Source organism: Anolis carolinensis, chromosome 2 (genome assembly GCF_035594765.1).
Source record: "Anolis carolinensis isolate JA03-04 chromosome 2, rAnoCar3.1.pri, whole genome shotgun sequence".
Taxonomy (NCBI): Eukaryota; Metazoa; Chordata; class Lepidosauria; order Squamata; family Dactyloidae; genus Anolis; species Anolis carolinensis.
Window position 1 is genome coordinate 278,070,448 of NC_085842.1, and position 14,637 is coordinate 278,085,084.

General features: G+C 41.8%; 1 protein-coding gene across 1 annotated transcript in view; it reads left to right on the forward strand.

Annotated features, from left to right (window-relative positions):
• Positions 1 to 14,637, forward strand: part of LOC100560823 (uncharacterized) — a 108,050-nt gene that overhangs the window by 77,292 nt on the left and 16,121 nt on the right. Inside the window, exon 5 of the mRNA XM_062974243.1 lies at positions 12,470 to 12,621. Within this exon, the coding sequence (XP_062830313.1) occupies positions 12,470 to 12,621 (152 nt within the window). The remainder of the gene's footprint in view (positions 1 to 12,469; positions 12,622 to 14,637) is intronic.

Below are 14,637 nucleotides of genomic sequence, written 5' to 3' on the forward strand. Positions count from 1 at the left end.
CCTGGAATACTGTGTCCAATTTTGGGCACTGCAGTTGAAGGGAGATGTTGACAAGCTGGAAAGTGTCCAGAGGAGGGCGACTAAAATGATTAAGGGTCTGGTGAACAAGCCCTATGAGGAGCGGCTTAAAGAGCTGGGCATGTTTAGCCTGCAGAAGAAAAGACTGAGAGGAGACATGATAGCCATGTACAAACTCACATTTGCCAGTGTGAGTTTCTGCCAGAGCCTGATCCCAGAAGGGCAGTTGGTTCTCGCAGAAGCAGAGGCAGCAGGAGGACATTTTTGCTCCCTGGCTTCAGGTAGGATTTGGCTAAGATTTGGCTAAGATTTTAAACTGAGTTTGGGCTTGGCTCCTGTGGTCAAAGTCTAACTGTTGTGTGACTGTTGTGTTGAAAGAGAGCCAGGTACTTAAGTTGATTGACAGCAGAAAAAGGCACCTTTACTAACTATCCTTTGCAGTACATACAGGAAACAAAACAACATAAACAAATACACAAAGACGTGGTTTGTTGCAGTCTGCACATAAAGTGCGTGCATATTACTTAACTGTACAAAGATCCCACTTGGCCACCACGCTCACCAAGAGATGCAACAAAAGCAAAACATTCCCATCACATGCACCAGCTGTCGCATGTTCCGCTTTTTCACACAAAAACTAGACAACTACATCTGCTCCAAATGCAAACAGATGACTCTGATGGAGCAGAGGATCCAACAGCTCGAGCACCGTATTAAGACCCTTAAGGACATTCAGGCACTCGAGCTCTTCTTGGACACTGCACAACACGCTGCTGTAGATCAGCAGCCTGCATCACACCAACACCACCAAGACCATGATCAGGAACCTTATGGGGAGATCAACTCAAAGGTAGACAACCCTCAGGCTTGGAAGGAGGTCACCCATAGAAGGAGGCGCAGGACCAGGCAGCCTCCACAGGACTCCTCTGCTCAGCTGCATTTACACAACAGATTTGAAATTCTTACATCATTAACATACAATCAGGAAACACATCTTGTGGAGGACCACAGTTTCTTAGATACCACTCAGTGGACCATCCTGGATCAATGCACAGGGGATAGCCCTGACAGGGACAGTGCATCACCACAGTCACACTTATGTAATCATGCAAATGCTCCATCCCCAATCATAGACCAGGAGCAACAGGAACATCCTTGGGAGAGTAATGGGCTCTCGGATGTATCTCAATGGATTGTCATTGGTGAATGCACTGGGGATGTTGAGGAGGAGGACAACACTTTACACCTACATGATTCACTTCAACAGGAACACTCTTCAGGGGACATACACACTGTCTTGCACAAAAGGGACCCTGTCAATCCTCAAAGGAAACAGGTCTTGGTAGTAGGTGACTCCCTCCTTAGAGGAACGGAAGCCATCATTTCCAGACCGGATGGGATGGCTCGAGAAACATGCTGCCTCCCGGGGGCAAAAATACACCATATCACTCAGAGGCTCAGCAGGCTCCTAAAGCCCCATCACCCTCCCCACCTTATGTTGATTCATGTAGGTACCAATGACACCGCTAGGCATACTTTTCAAAAGATCACAAATGATTTTCGAGCTCTGGGAACAAAGCTAAAACTGTATAATGTACATGTGATCTTTTCATCCCTCCTCCCCGTTGTAGGACATGGCTCTACAAGGGCCGGAAAAATAGTACAGGTCAATAACTGGCTCAGAAAATGGTGTCAAGAGGAGCATTTTGGCTTCCTTGACCATGGTCTACTCTTCCAAGAGGATGGACTACTGGCAAGCGATGGGGTGCATCTCACACAAGTAGGAAAACATCTTTTTGCACACAGACTCACAAACCTCATCAGGCGCACTTTAAACTAGATCCACTGGGGGAGGGGAACAACAGCCTGGCGAACACTATATTACCCACGACCACAGGGAACCGCCGAAAGGCTAAACGGAGGGCTGCACAAACACAGCAAGGACCAAGTACGGAGAGCACAATAATCCCAAATAAACAGTTCGAGGGGAGGTCACAGGGGCTTACATGTCTTTACACTAATGCTCGGAGCATGGGAAATAAGCAAGACGAACTCCAACTCCTAGCACAGCACCACACATACGATGTCATAGGCATCACTGAAACCTGGTGGGATGACTCCCATCACTGGAATTTAACCATTGAGGGCTATAACCTCTTTCACAGAAATAGAACAAAGGGGAGAGGAGGGGGAGTAGCTTTATATGTCAAAAACAGTTACGTTGCAGAAGAAATGCAAGACTGTAATCCGGGAAACCAGCTTGAAAGCATCTGGATAAGAATCAAGGGAACCGGGACTCAAAAAGATCTTGTCGTGGGTGTCTACTACAGACCTCCGAGTCAGGATGAAGGACTTGATGAAGCCTTCTGTCAACAGCTGACCAAACAGGCACAAAGAAGAGATATAGTAGTCATGGGCGATTTCAATTATCCCGATATCTGCTGGAAAACAAACTCAGCCAAGAGTACAAAGTCCAACAAATTCCTCACTTGCCTTGCAGATAATTTTATGGTCCAGAAGGTAGAAGAGGCAACAAGGGGATCAGCAACTCTTGATCTAATCTTAACAAATGTGGAAGACCTGATCAATACAGTTGAAGTGGTTGGATCCTTAGGGGCAAGTGACCATGTGCTCCTGCAGTTTGCAATACAAAGGAATGCTGGAACTAACACAAGTCAAACACGCATTCTGGACTTTAAGAGAGCTGACTTCCAAAAAATGAAGGAATTACTGAGCGGCATTCCATGGACGCCGATATTAAAAAACAAGGGAGTTAAGGATGGATGGGAGTTTTTCAAAAGTGAAATACTCAAGGCGCAAATGCAAACAGTGCCAACAAAGAAGAAAAATAAGACAAGTGCAAAGAAGCCAGAATGGATGTCCAAAGAACTTCTAACTGAGCTAAAGCTCAAAAGTGACATGCACAAGAAGTGGAAAAGGGGAGAAATCACCAAAGAAGAATTCAAACGTATAGCCAACTCCTGTAGGGAAAAGGTTCGCAAGGCTAAAGCGCAAAATGAGCTCAGGCTTGCCAGGGACATAAAAAACAACAAAAAAGGTTTTTTTGCTTACGTTGGTAGAAAAAGGAAGAAAAAGGAGGCGATAGGGCCACTGCAAGGAGAAGATGGGGTGATGGTGACAGGGGATAGGGAAAAGGCAGAACTGCTTAATGCCTTCTTTGCCTCGGTCTTCTCACAAAAAGAAAGCCATCTTCAACCTCAGCAACATGGAATGGACGAAGGATTGGGGGAAATCCAACCCCAAATAGGGAAACAAGTTGTCCAGGAACACCTGGCCACTCTAAACGAATTCAAGTCGCCAGGGCCAGATCAGCTACATCCAAGAGTATTGAAGGAACTAGCAGAAGTTATTTCAGAACCACTGGCAATCATCTTCGAGAGTTCTTGGAGAACAGGAGAAGTCCCAGCAGATTGGAGGAGGGCGAATGTGGTCCCTATCTTCAAGAAGGGAAAAAAGAACGACCCAAACAATTACCGTCCGGTCAGCCTCACATCAATACCAGGCAAGATTCTGGAAAAGATCATTAAGGAAGTGGTCTGCAAACACTTAGAAACAAATGCGGTCATTGCTAATAGTCAACACGGATTTACCAAAAACAAGTCATGCCAGACTAATCTGATCTCTTTTTTCGATAGAGTTACGAGTTGGGTCGATACAGGGAATGCCGTGGATGTAGCATATCTAGATTTCAGTAAGGCCTTCGACAAAGTCCCCCACGACCTTCTGGCAAACAAACTAGTAAAATGTGGGCTAGACAAAACTACGGTTAGGTGGATCTGTAATTGGCTAAGCGAACGAACCCAAAGGGTGCTCACCAATGCGTCGTCTTCATCATGGAAAGAAGTGACAAGTGGAGTGCCGCAGGGCTCCGTCCTGGGCCCGGTTCTGTTCAACATCTTTATTAACGACTTAGACGAAGGGTTAGAAGGCATGATCATCAAGTTTGCAGATGACACCAAACTCGGAGGGATAGCTAACACTCCAGAAGACAGGAGCAGAATTCAAAACGATCTTGACAGACTAGAGAGATGGGCCGAAACTAACAAAATGAAGTTCAACAGGGACAAATGCAAGATACTTCACTTCGGCAGAAAAAATGGAAATCAAAGATACAGAATGGGGGACGCCTGGCTTGACAGCAGTGTGTGCGAAAAAGATCTTGGAGTCCTCGTGGACAACAAGTTAAACATGAGCCTACAATGTGATGCGGCAGCTAAAAAAGCCAATGGGATTCTGGCCTGCATCAATAGGGGAATAACGTCTAGATCCAGGGAAGTCATGCTCCCCCTCTATTCTGCCTTGGTCAGACCACACCTGGAATACTGTGTCCAGTTTTGGGCACCGCAGATGAAGGGAGATGTTGACAAGCTGGAAAGCGTCCAGAGGAGGGCGACTAAAATGATTAAGGGTCTGGAGAACAAGCCCTATGAGGAGCGGCTTAAAGAGCTGGGCATGTTTAGCCTGCAGAAGAGAAGGCTGAGAGGAGACATGATAGCCATGTACAAATATGTGAAGGGAAGTCATAGGGAAGAGGGAGCAAGCTTGTTTTCTGCTGCCCTGCAGACTAGGACACAGAACAATGGCTTCAAACTACAGGAAAGGAGATTCCACCTGAACATCAGGAAGAACTTCCTCACTGTGAGAGCTGTTCGACAGTGGAACTCTCTCCCCGGGGCCGTGGTGGAGGCTCCTTCCTTGGAGGCTTTTAAGCAGAGGCTGGATGGCCATCTGTCGGGGGTGCTTTGAATGCGATTTCCTGCTTCTTAGCGGGGGGTTGGACTAGATGGCCCTTGAGGTCTCTTCCAACTCTACTATTCTATGATTCTATGATTCTATGATTCTATGTGAGGGGAAGTCATAGGGAGGAGGGAGCAAGCTTGTTTTCTGCTGCCCTGCAGACTAGGACACGGAACAATGGCTTCAAACTACAGGAAAGGAGATTCCACCTGAACATCAGGAAGAACTTCCTCACTGTGAGAGCTGTTCGACAGTGGAACTCTCTCCCCCGGGCTGTGGTGGAGGCTCCTTCTTTGGAGGCTTTTAAGCAGAGGCTGGATGGCCATCTGTCGGGGGTGCTTTGAATGTGATTTCCTGCTTCTTAGCGGGGGGTTGGACTGGATGGCCCATGAGGTCTCTTCCAACTCTACTATTCTATGATTCTATGATTCTATACAGTGCCAGCTGGGCTGACCACACATTGGCCCTGTTGGTCAGTTTCCTTGTCCCTGTGTCACTATCACTGTTGCTTCTCTGGCAAGGAGCTCCCTGTGACAACCTGGCCATTGTAGTCATATCTACTGAGGTCATAATGCAGTAACCACGCAATTACCTAGAAGGGGGTAGAGCACATGGCTGGGTGCCCATTTTGACCTCAGCAGACATGACTGCCATGGTCAGGCTCTTGCAGGGAGCTCCTTGGCTGACATGGTAGCAGCAACAGTGATATGAGGACAGTTCACCCCCTTTCCTGCACTGATTGGTGCAGGGAAAGTATAATGGTGATGGTGTGCATGTGGATCATGGAATGAGCCAAATGCGACCTGATCCAACTGTCCACATGGCTGCAAACCCCAAGGGCACTCTGGAGTTTCCTAGATATTCTGGAGTGTCTCCGGACTTTGCTTATTGTGGAGCAAGGTTGGGTTAAGGGGTAAAAAGTCTGGATTCTTTCCAGAAGTCATCATATATCATGAAGACTAGGTACATTCTTACTTATTTAGAATTTCCCCTAGTCTTCTTTGATGAGATGTTTTGGACTGTAGCTCTCATCAAAATAAGGTTGGGGGAGTTATAATCTAATGCATCTGGAGGCACCAGTTTGAGAAGGCTGTTGCAATCAATTTCCAAATTAGAAAAAAATATCTTGGTGCAACTCCCTCAATTGCTGAGGAAAGTAAATTTATATTTAATCATTTTTTTCATTTAGGATCTGCACTCACTTTGGCCTTGTTAAAAAAGATACACGCCCCAGTTGGTGTTCTTTTGGGGTAATAAGACATCACAACCAAGCACTAGAAGATGTATGTCAGATGGCTCTCCAATAACATTAAGGCAGCTGATATATGGGATATTGAAGGCAGATTAAGTTGTTAATGTATATTAGTATATTCTTAATTTCCTTTTAATTGAAAAAGACATATTGACTTTAATTAGAACCATTTCACAGGAACTGTCAATTAGCACATGTCAAACTAGTTAATTCAGAACAGAATTCTTTTAATTAGGGTCTGCTTTCCTTTAACTGTGGGTCCAATGAAATAAGCTTTTCCTTATCAAGATTTTAAATGTCTCTAAGACATACAATACAAATGTAGTTTCTTATCTATTATTAGAAGCCCATATGGACAACATTAAAATGATGATGCTAGGCATTGTTCGTCAAGCACAAATCAGAGCTTCCGTTATATCTGATGCAGAAAAAAAGATGGGAAAAAGCTTTAGATAAAGGATATTGTAAATATATGAATGTATTCCAGTTCAGAAATATATAATGCTATAGGATGTATGGGATCCAGGTTCATTTTTTAAAAAAATTACCTGCTGAAATGAATGGATCCAACCAAAGATGTTTTATGTTCTACCAGCCCAAAGGCACGTAAGTTTCCCTAAGAAGTTGATTGGACTACAGTCAAGAAGAGACAATTTTAAACTTAGAAGAGGGATGGTGAAAGTAATGTTTGACTCTCTAGACATTTTGAAGTACTATACTTCCCAACCAGCATTGACATTGGTAAGGGCTAATGGGAATTGTAGTCCAAAACTTTGTGGAGTTTCCACTCTGCTTTAGAAACTATTTCCAGTTTCCTGTTAAGAAAGTATTAACTTCAATTGTATGAAAAAGTACATTGCATTCCTAACCCCTTTGAAACTGAGATCTTCATGCATACATTTCAGATTATATGGTCCTGTAATCACACATCTCAGATGGGAAGGTAGTGCCAGTTATTAAAGATAGGAAATGGTTTTCTAATCACACATTTTTATTTATTTAATTTATTTATATCCCATCCTTCTCATCCTGAAGGAGACTCAGGATGGCTCACAGCAAAGGCACAATTTGATGCCTTGAACACATATCACATGCCTCACAGCCTCTGAGGATGCCTGCCATAGATGTGGGCGAAACGTCAGGAGAGAATACTTCTGGAACATGGCCACATAGCCAGAAAGACATACAACAACCCCATATATCACATTGACTTACCTACATAATTTTTGTACAGCTTAAAAAAACCCCATACTTGATATTCTGTGCCATTGGAGGGCACAAACATTGTTAATAATTTGGTGTGTTGCTGGCAAAAATTAAGGATTTGAAAAACTTGTTAATTTAAATGAGTGAATGTTAAGCACATATGGAAGTTTCTCCTATTGAAATCAATGGGCCACAAAAGTATTTAACAATGTATGAGTTAAATATTTAATCTGAGGCTAGTCCTCAGCAGAAATGCTTGGGACTAGCCCCAAAGGAGGCCCCATACTTCATCCTGAACCCACAGCAATGACAGGTTGGTGTCCACATAGATCACATTGACCTTGCTGGATTGTCTGTCACCTTACTCATTCCACTATTGTTGCTCTCAGATGGCCTCAGAGCTCTGTGTGAGATCCTGGATGTTGCAGATACCCCCTATTGATATCAGGAAGAAGAAGGGGACTGATATGTCTCCCACATTACATTTTAGTAGTTGAAGTATACTTTGTGTTGTAGGGTGAGGTCCATTTAGATAAGTTTCCCATACTTGTCATCCCCTGCAAAACTGCTACACAAACAAATACTGACTGGGGATTATAGGAGCTATAATCCAATACATCAGAAAGTCTCCTCCCACAATGTACAGGCAAATGCAGTTATCCTTCCACTGTCAAGACATTTTCCATTTTTTTCAATACAATTTTCTCAGAATTATTCTTATTGAGGCTTTCTTCTCTTCAATAACTGCTTCTTCTAGCAGTTATTTCACACTTCTTTCTGGTCGCTAGAGAGGCTACAGAAGTTACCGATGCAATCTATTTATTTCAACCTCAACCTTTATAAAAGAATTTCGGCAGTGGAACTCTCTCCCCCGGACTGTGGTGGAGGCTCCTTCTTTGGAGACTTTAAAGCAGAGGCTGGATGGCCATCTGTCGGGGGTGCTTTGAATGCGATTTCCTGCTTCTTGGCAGGGGGTTGGACTGGATGGCCCATGAGGTCTCTTCCAACTCTACTATTCTATGATTCTATGATTCTATGAAAAAATTAAGATTATCCGTGGATTTGTTTTAGAACTCAAGGGCCACCCAGTCCAAATAGGTTTAACCAAATAGATATAATTTCATTTTATGCTGTCTCTTTCACAGCACTGCCACAAAATGCCTGTTGCCTTTGCCTGTCAACTGAGCTCCTGTTCACCTATCTCAAACTATAATACTGAGGTGATGCTATATGAAGTAGGGACCAACATTTTCCCAACTCAGCAACTTCTTATTTAGTTTTTAAATTCCATGATTTCAACTTCAGCACCTGCTTAAGCCACATCCATTGGTATGAATGGGACTTGAAAGTACACACCTTAGTTCAGACTATGGTTGAAACAATCAAAATAGGAAAAGAAAATGAAAAGCCACACTTACGTTTATCAAAAGAAACATAGTTTTACTGACCTATATCAATGAAGGATTAGAGAGATTAGAGAGAAGAGTACTTATTAGCTGAACTGTGGATTCTAAAGAGGATTACCTTGTAAGATGTTGTATGAATCCTGGCATATTGTTCAATGTATTGTGCGGCTGATTAACTGAACAATAACACCAGTATCATTTACCAAGAAGTAGTTCAGGATAATAAGCAAGCTTTATGTGGCATAGTTAAATACTTAACATCATGGACTATGGATCATCTTTTTACAAGACTGGAATTGGGGTATTCACAGTATAGAAGTCCAAACGAAAAGTAGAGTAGGCTGCTCAGCACAAAGCATTAAACAACAGCAGTGGCCATATGTTTAGATAGAGCACTGGATTTGTGCAACTGCTTAGGTGAAGGCCAATAATTGATTTTCTCAAATGATGATTTGATGCTGAGTGGACAAATTTTTCAGCAGTATCTTCTCGAGTTCTAGTAAAGAACTTCTAATGAGGTGGGAAAATTTGTAGACATCATTTAAAGGCAAGGTTGGGCAATATGTGACTCTCCAGATCTGGTGGTTTGAGCATCACCTAGGCGCAACTCAGCCTGAAGAGAGGGATGATGGCAGAGAGACAGTCTGAGAATATGTTTTTTCCACCACTGTTCTTAAAGGTTTCTATTTAAAAGTGTGCTGTGGGGCTTCCTGACTGCATGTAGGACAACAGAAGAGTGGTTTACATCCTTTTCTAACCCAGTTTATATGAAAGCATACATCAGTTTAACGTCTTAATAATACACCATTACCACTTATCACCCTGAGGAGAAATTTGAAATTGAAGAACTGCCTTTTTCTATGGAATTGTGAGAATTTGCTGACAGAGGGCAAGGTCGTGATGGTTTCTTCCCTTTCAAGAACAGTTACTCCCCCTTCTCTCTTTTTAGTAGCTGTTCCTACTTAAAAAGAAAGTCTCCTTTCCAGTGGAAGGTTACAAACAAACAGCTATAGGGACTGGTGTGGATCAATGGCTGTTCTGAGAGCATATTGAAGGAATGGGAGGACTTTGGACCTTGTACATCTCTTGTCTCCCTAACCACATCCCAAAATATTTCCTCTTTGCTTTTTCTTACATAGGAAGATTTTACATAGGATGGTCTTTCTGTAGCCCCATAGAGGAGTTGCACAAGTTTAGATCTCCCCCTCTCTCAATCCATAGGAAGATTCTGCCCTTGAGGACTCAGGTCAGAAAAATTATCTCCAAGGAATTATAAGATTGTTTCTTACTCTAAGTACAGGCATACCTTAGTTCATGTAAGCAACTAGCTAGTTACTGGAGTAGATGTATCCCTGAGTGTTACTTTACCTGAAAAATTAGTACAAGAGGCATAAATAGTGTGGAAAAAATAGGGACTAAAGGGGAGAGTGGTTCAGCATTTCTTAGCAACTTTGTATTCAAAATACATATGAAACAAGATGACTTGCTCAAGTAAGACCTGCATAAATAAACAAAACAAATATAGACCTTTCTTTCTTACTTACTTAGGTGATCCCTCATTATCTGAGTATGATGGCCTTCCAAGTGTAGGGTCTTTGTAGTAGGTCCGTAGGTGACTGTGGAGCGCTATTCTTGTTCTGCATGTTCTTTCACAGTAAGGGCATCGGTTTCCAAGTGGAAGGCGGTCCAGGTCAGGGTTGGCTTAACGCGCCTTCCTCTTGACACATTTTTCCCTTTTGCACTCCATTTGTGCCTCTTCAAATTCTGCAGCACTGCTGGTCACAGCTGATCTCCAGATAGAATATTCAAGGGCCAGGGCTTCCCAGTTCTCGGTGTCTATGCCACAGTTTTTAAGGTTAGCTTTAAGCCCATCTTTAAATCTCTTTTCCTGTCCACTAACATTCCGTTTTCTATTCTTGAGTTGCAAGTATAGTAACTGCTTTGGGAGATGGTGAATGGGCATTTGGACAATGTGGCCAGTCCCGTAGTGTTTCAGGGACTACTTGAAAGCTTCTTCCAAAACATATCCAGATTTTTTTTTCTTATAGGAGTCTCTACTTTTCTTATGAATTCTATTTTATTGATGACAGTTATGGATCCATGCTTTTTTACATAGTGGGCATGTTTATTGTCTTTTTCTATTTTCTCTTTTGCTCAGTAAGAGAATCTGGAGGCAACTATCATGTACCCTACCTTTTGTAGGTAGGCACAGATAGATAGTAGAATTTGGCTGGATTAGAATAAGTTTCTTTCCCAGCAAAGACTTTTTTTTTATTGTAGAAGTAACCCAATACCAAAAATCACTTTCTACTTAATGCTGATGCTGATGAAAAATGTCTATCTAGACAGAGGATAAGAAAGAAAATGGAGGCTAAGTGACAAAGGAACTCTACTGCGAGAGGTATGAATGTACACTGGCAACACAACATCTCACTGCATTTAGAGAGATTTATTTTTTAACATGTTTTGATTGTATTGTAATATTTTTATATTAATTATGTCTACATTTTGGAAGTATTTCATTATGGACCATCATAAACCCTTACTTACCAGTGGAAATGCTTGACGTGATTTTCAACTACTTCACATGTTTCTTCAAGCAGATTTAACACCAAAGCTTGTAATTAGTTTCTTTTTGCGAGAATTAAAGGATAAACAAGTTGTATTATGATTATAACTTAATGCGGTTATGAGAATGTGGCTTCACTAAAAAGTAGAGGAGGAACTTAAATGCTCACATGTGTTGTGCCTTACTTTGTTGCCTCTAGCTTTGTTGTGGGTGTTAGTGTGATAGTGATGTAGATGGCTTGAGAATTTCTTTTGTATCATAGTCAGGCTTATAGCACTTTGATGTTATTTAAAATAACCAAGAGTAACTATTTTAGTTACTTTTGAGAAATTGGAAGTCAAAGAGTTACCTTTAAAATTGCTAATATAACAGTAACTAATTTTTGGAAGGGAACCTTGAAGCTAAAATGTAACTGGATACTTAAAATATATTTTAAATTTTTTTTATAAAGTATTGAATTACATGGTTAGACTTCAGCTATGCATTATTGGCAGCAATACAATCACTCCTATATACTGCATTAATCATTCTGAAGCAATGCTGTCTAACAATATCCAACACAGCTTTGCGATGTATTGGGATCTGTGATGTTGTTACCAAGGTGGTTTTCCTCTCACCAGTTTTGATGAAGACAAATATTGATTTGTTAACCTTGGAAACTTTTAAATTTTATACAACTGCTCATTCAGGACAGGAGCTGATCCCTGGAAAGTTACCTTTTAAAAACCAATTCATTCCCATTCTTCCTTATAGAGTTTGGAAAGTAGCCAGTTACAGTGTTACAAAATACTACTGTTACTGTGATGAAAAAGTAATGTTACATTTCTTGTTGCTTTACTAATTACTTATCTATTACTTTTTGTTAATTTTGTGAGAGGAAAATCTCCTTAGGACAAATAAGAGCATGTCATAAACTTTGGGAAATTTATGCCAACATGTCTTTAAAATGCCCTTTAATAGTAACTATTGGAAGTAACTAGAAATTATTACTCATTATATCATAAAGTAACTTTATTCTTACTCATTGAAACATGGTTTTATCATATTCCCTGCACTCAACAATAACGACTTAACTATATTACCTTGAATTTGTTCTGAGCTCTGGGTTTTTCATATCATTTGGCCCAAGCTGAAGCATGGTGAAACAATGTTCCACTGCCTTCTGCCGCTGGCCATTTCAAGAGACTGTGTTGTAACTTGTAATTCACATCTTGTCACTATGTCAGTTTTTGCCTTCATGTTTCTTTTCCTGTCTTTTAGAGATCAATGGAGAAGAAGGGAGCCTGTGTGTGTACTTCATCTGTGGACACAGCATGGTGTTTTGGGCTAGTCAGAGAGCCTCAAGATCAAGCTGTGGACTGCTGCTCTTGTGCAACCAGTTTACCACCAGCCAGTTTACCATGCTGACAAAAGTAATTGAAACCCTATCAGTTGCAAAATATTTATTATGATTGGGCACAGGCCACTGCAAAAAAAAAAAAAGTACAAGATACAGTGCCATCAAAAGTCCATTGGCATAGGCAGAGATATAAAAAGTATAAAGAAATGATAAGCCATTTAAAAACACACAATTTAACATTGGATCTGAGCACTTCATAATATTTTCCAGGTTGTGTCCTGTGAAGCAATCAAGGGTACTGGTGATCTAATGACAGCTGATTTAAGATTTTCTTTCTAATTCTCCTTGCTGATGTCATAAATAGTGCAACAGTGAAAGTTATATAATCCTGCCCATTAGAATTGATGCAATAGTATGCTTTGATTTGGCCAACCACTATAATGGGTCAAAAAATGTGACAGTAACTTCTAGAACAAACAGGTAATGGCGCTCCATGCAGTCATGTCGGCCACATGACCTTGGAGGCATCTACGGACAATGCTGGCTCTTTAGCTTTAGAAATGGAGATGAGCACCAACCCCCAGATTCGGGCACAATTGGACTTAATGTCAGGGGAAAACCTTTACCTTTACTAATTGTGTGCTAGGTCTTCTTCGTAACCCTTTCTGCAAATAAACAATCTGTTGGTTGCAGGCATGCAAAGATACTTTTCCTTTAAGACAGCAGTTGGCTATCGCCTTGTCCTAACACTGGGAGAAGGGAGGAGCAGGTGGCGGGTGAGGGCGCTTTGCAGCTCCCTCCATCCCTACTTCCTCCTCCCGTAGGCAAGGCTTCTCCCAGCATCAGGAAAAAGTAGAGGCAGGTGGTGGGCAAGGGGGCTTTGGAGCTCCCTCGGCTCCCACCTGCCTCCTTCCCCAAGCTGTGCGTCTCTCAGCATCAGGACAGGGCTGCTCGCCCCATCCTAATGGAGGGCCGGAGGAAGGCACGTAGTGGGCTGAGAGCACTCCAGAGGGCTCCCAGCCACTGCATACCTTCCTCTCTCATTCTTTCGGCATAAGGACACAGTGAACCTCTGCATCCTTATACCCAGAGGGCCAGGCATAAGTGCCCAGAGGGCTGTATCTGGTCCATGGGCTTTGGTTTGTCCATGCCTGATCTAAAGGAAGCACTAATCCTCTCCACCATGGCACTGTTTCTGGCCTTTTTGAATGCTGTAGCAGCTCATTCCTGCCTCCTCTCAAAGGAGTACCATGATAGTAGAGGGGGGTCTGTGGTTTTGTTACATTAATATTGTTGGATTCTGTTAGGTTAATACTGTACTTTAACTAAAAAAGGAACCATCTCCTTTTGTAAATAGAGTGGGCAAGGCCTTTTTGAATGCCTGAGAGGAAAATGACAGCAATGGTGGTCAGGGATTGCTGGCCCCAGACATGCACTGACACTTCCCCTTGTTGTGGAATTATTCTCAACTTATCCTTGGTCATAGCAAAATCCATAATTTTGGCTTCAAAACCTGTTCTCAAATTTTACATGAGGTTGACTTACACATAAGTATGAGTGGTTGAAATATCTTCCTTTTCTAAAGTAATTCAGCAATCTTGTATAAGAAATGGTATTTAAACCATGAACATGACAGCCTCTTTTATTCGACACATTCACTTCTAGCTTCCAAAGGTCAAACCAAGCTAATTCTACATTAATGTAGAACAATTTACGTCTTCATAGAATTGATATGACTACATCATTCCTCTAGCGGCTCCTGTTTATTTTATTGATTCAGGAAGTATATATTAGGCACGCTGACTAATTTTTAAAATCACTGATTCTAAACATTTATAACTAAGTCATCACTGCTATTTAATTCTAATGTCTATGGAATGAGTTCTGATTACAGTAAAATCGGACAAGCATTGATAGCTCAAAGTCATTACAGAACTTCAACAGCACTTGAATTGCAGTACAATTTTTACAATTATCTAGACACTATCTTCCACTATTCTTTTGGATCCTTGATCTTCTGTAACAAGCACAACTTTCATGCCAACTTTGGTTCACAAAAAGTTGATCCTTAAGGCACAACCATGTGAAA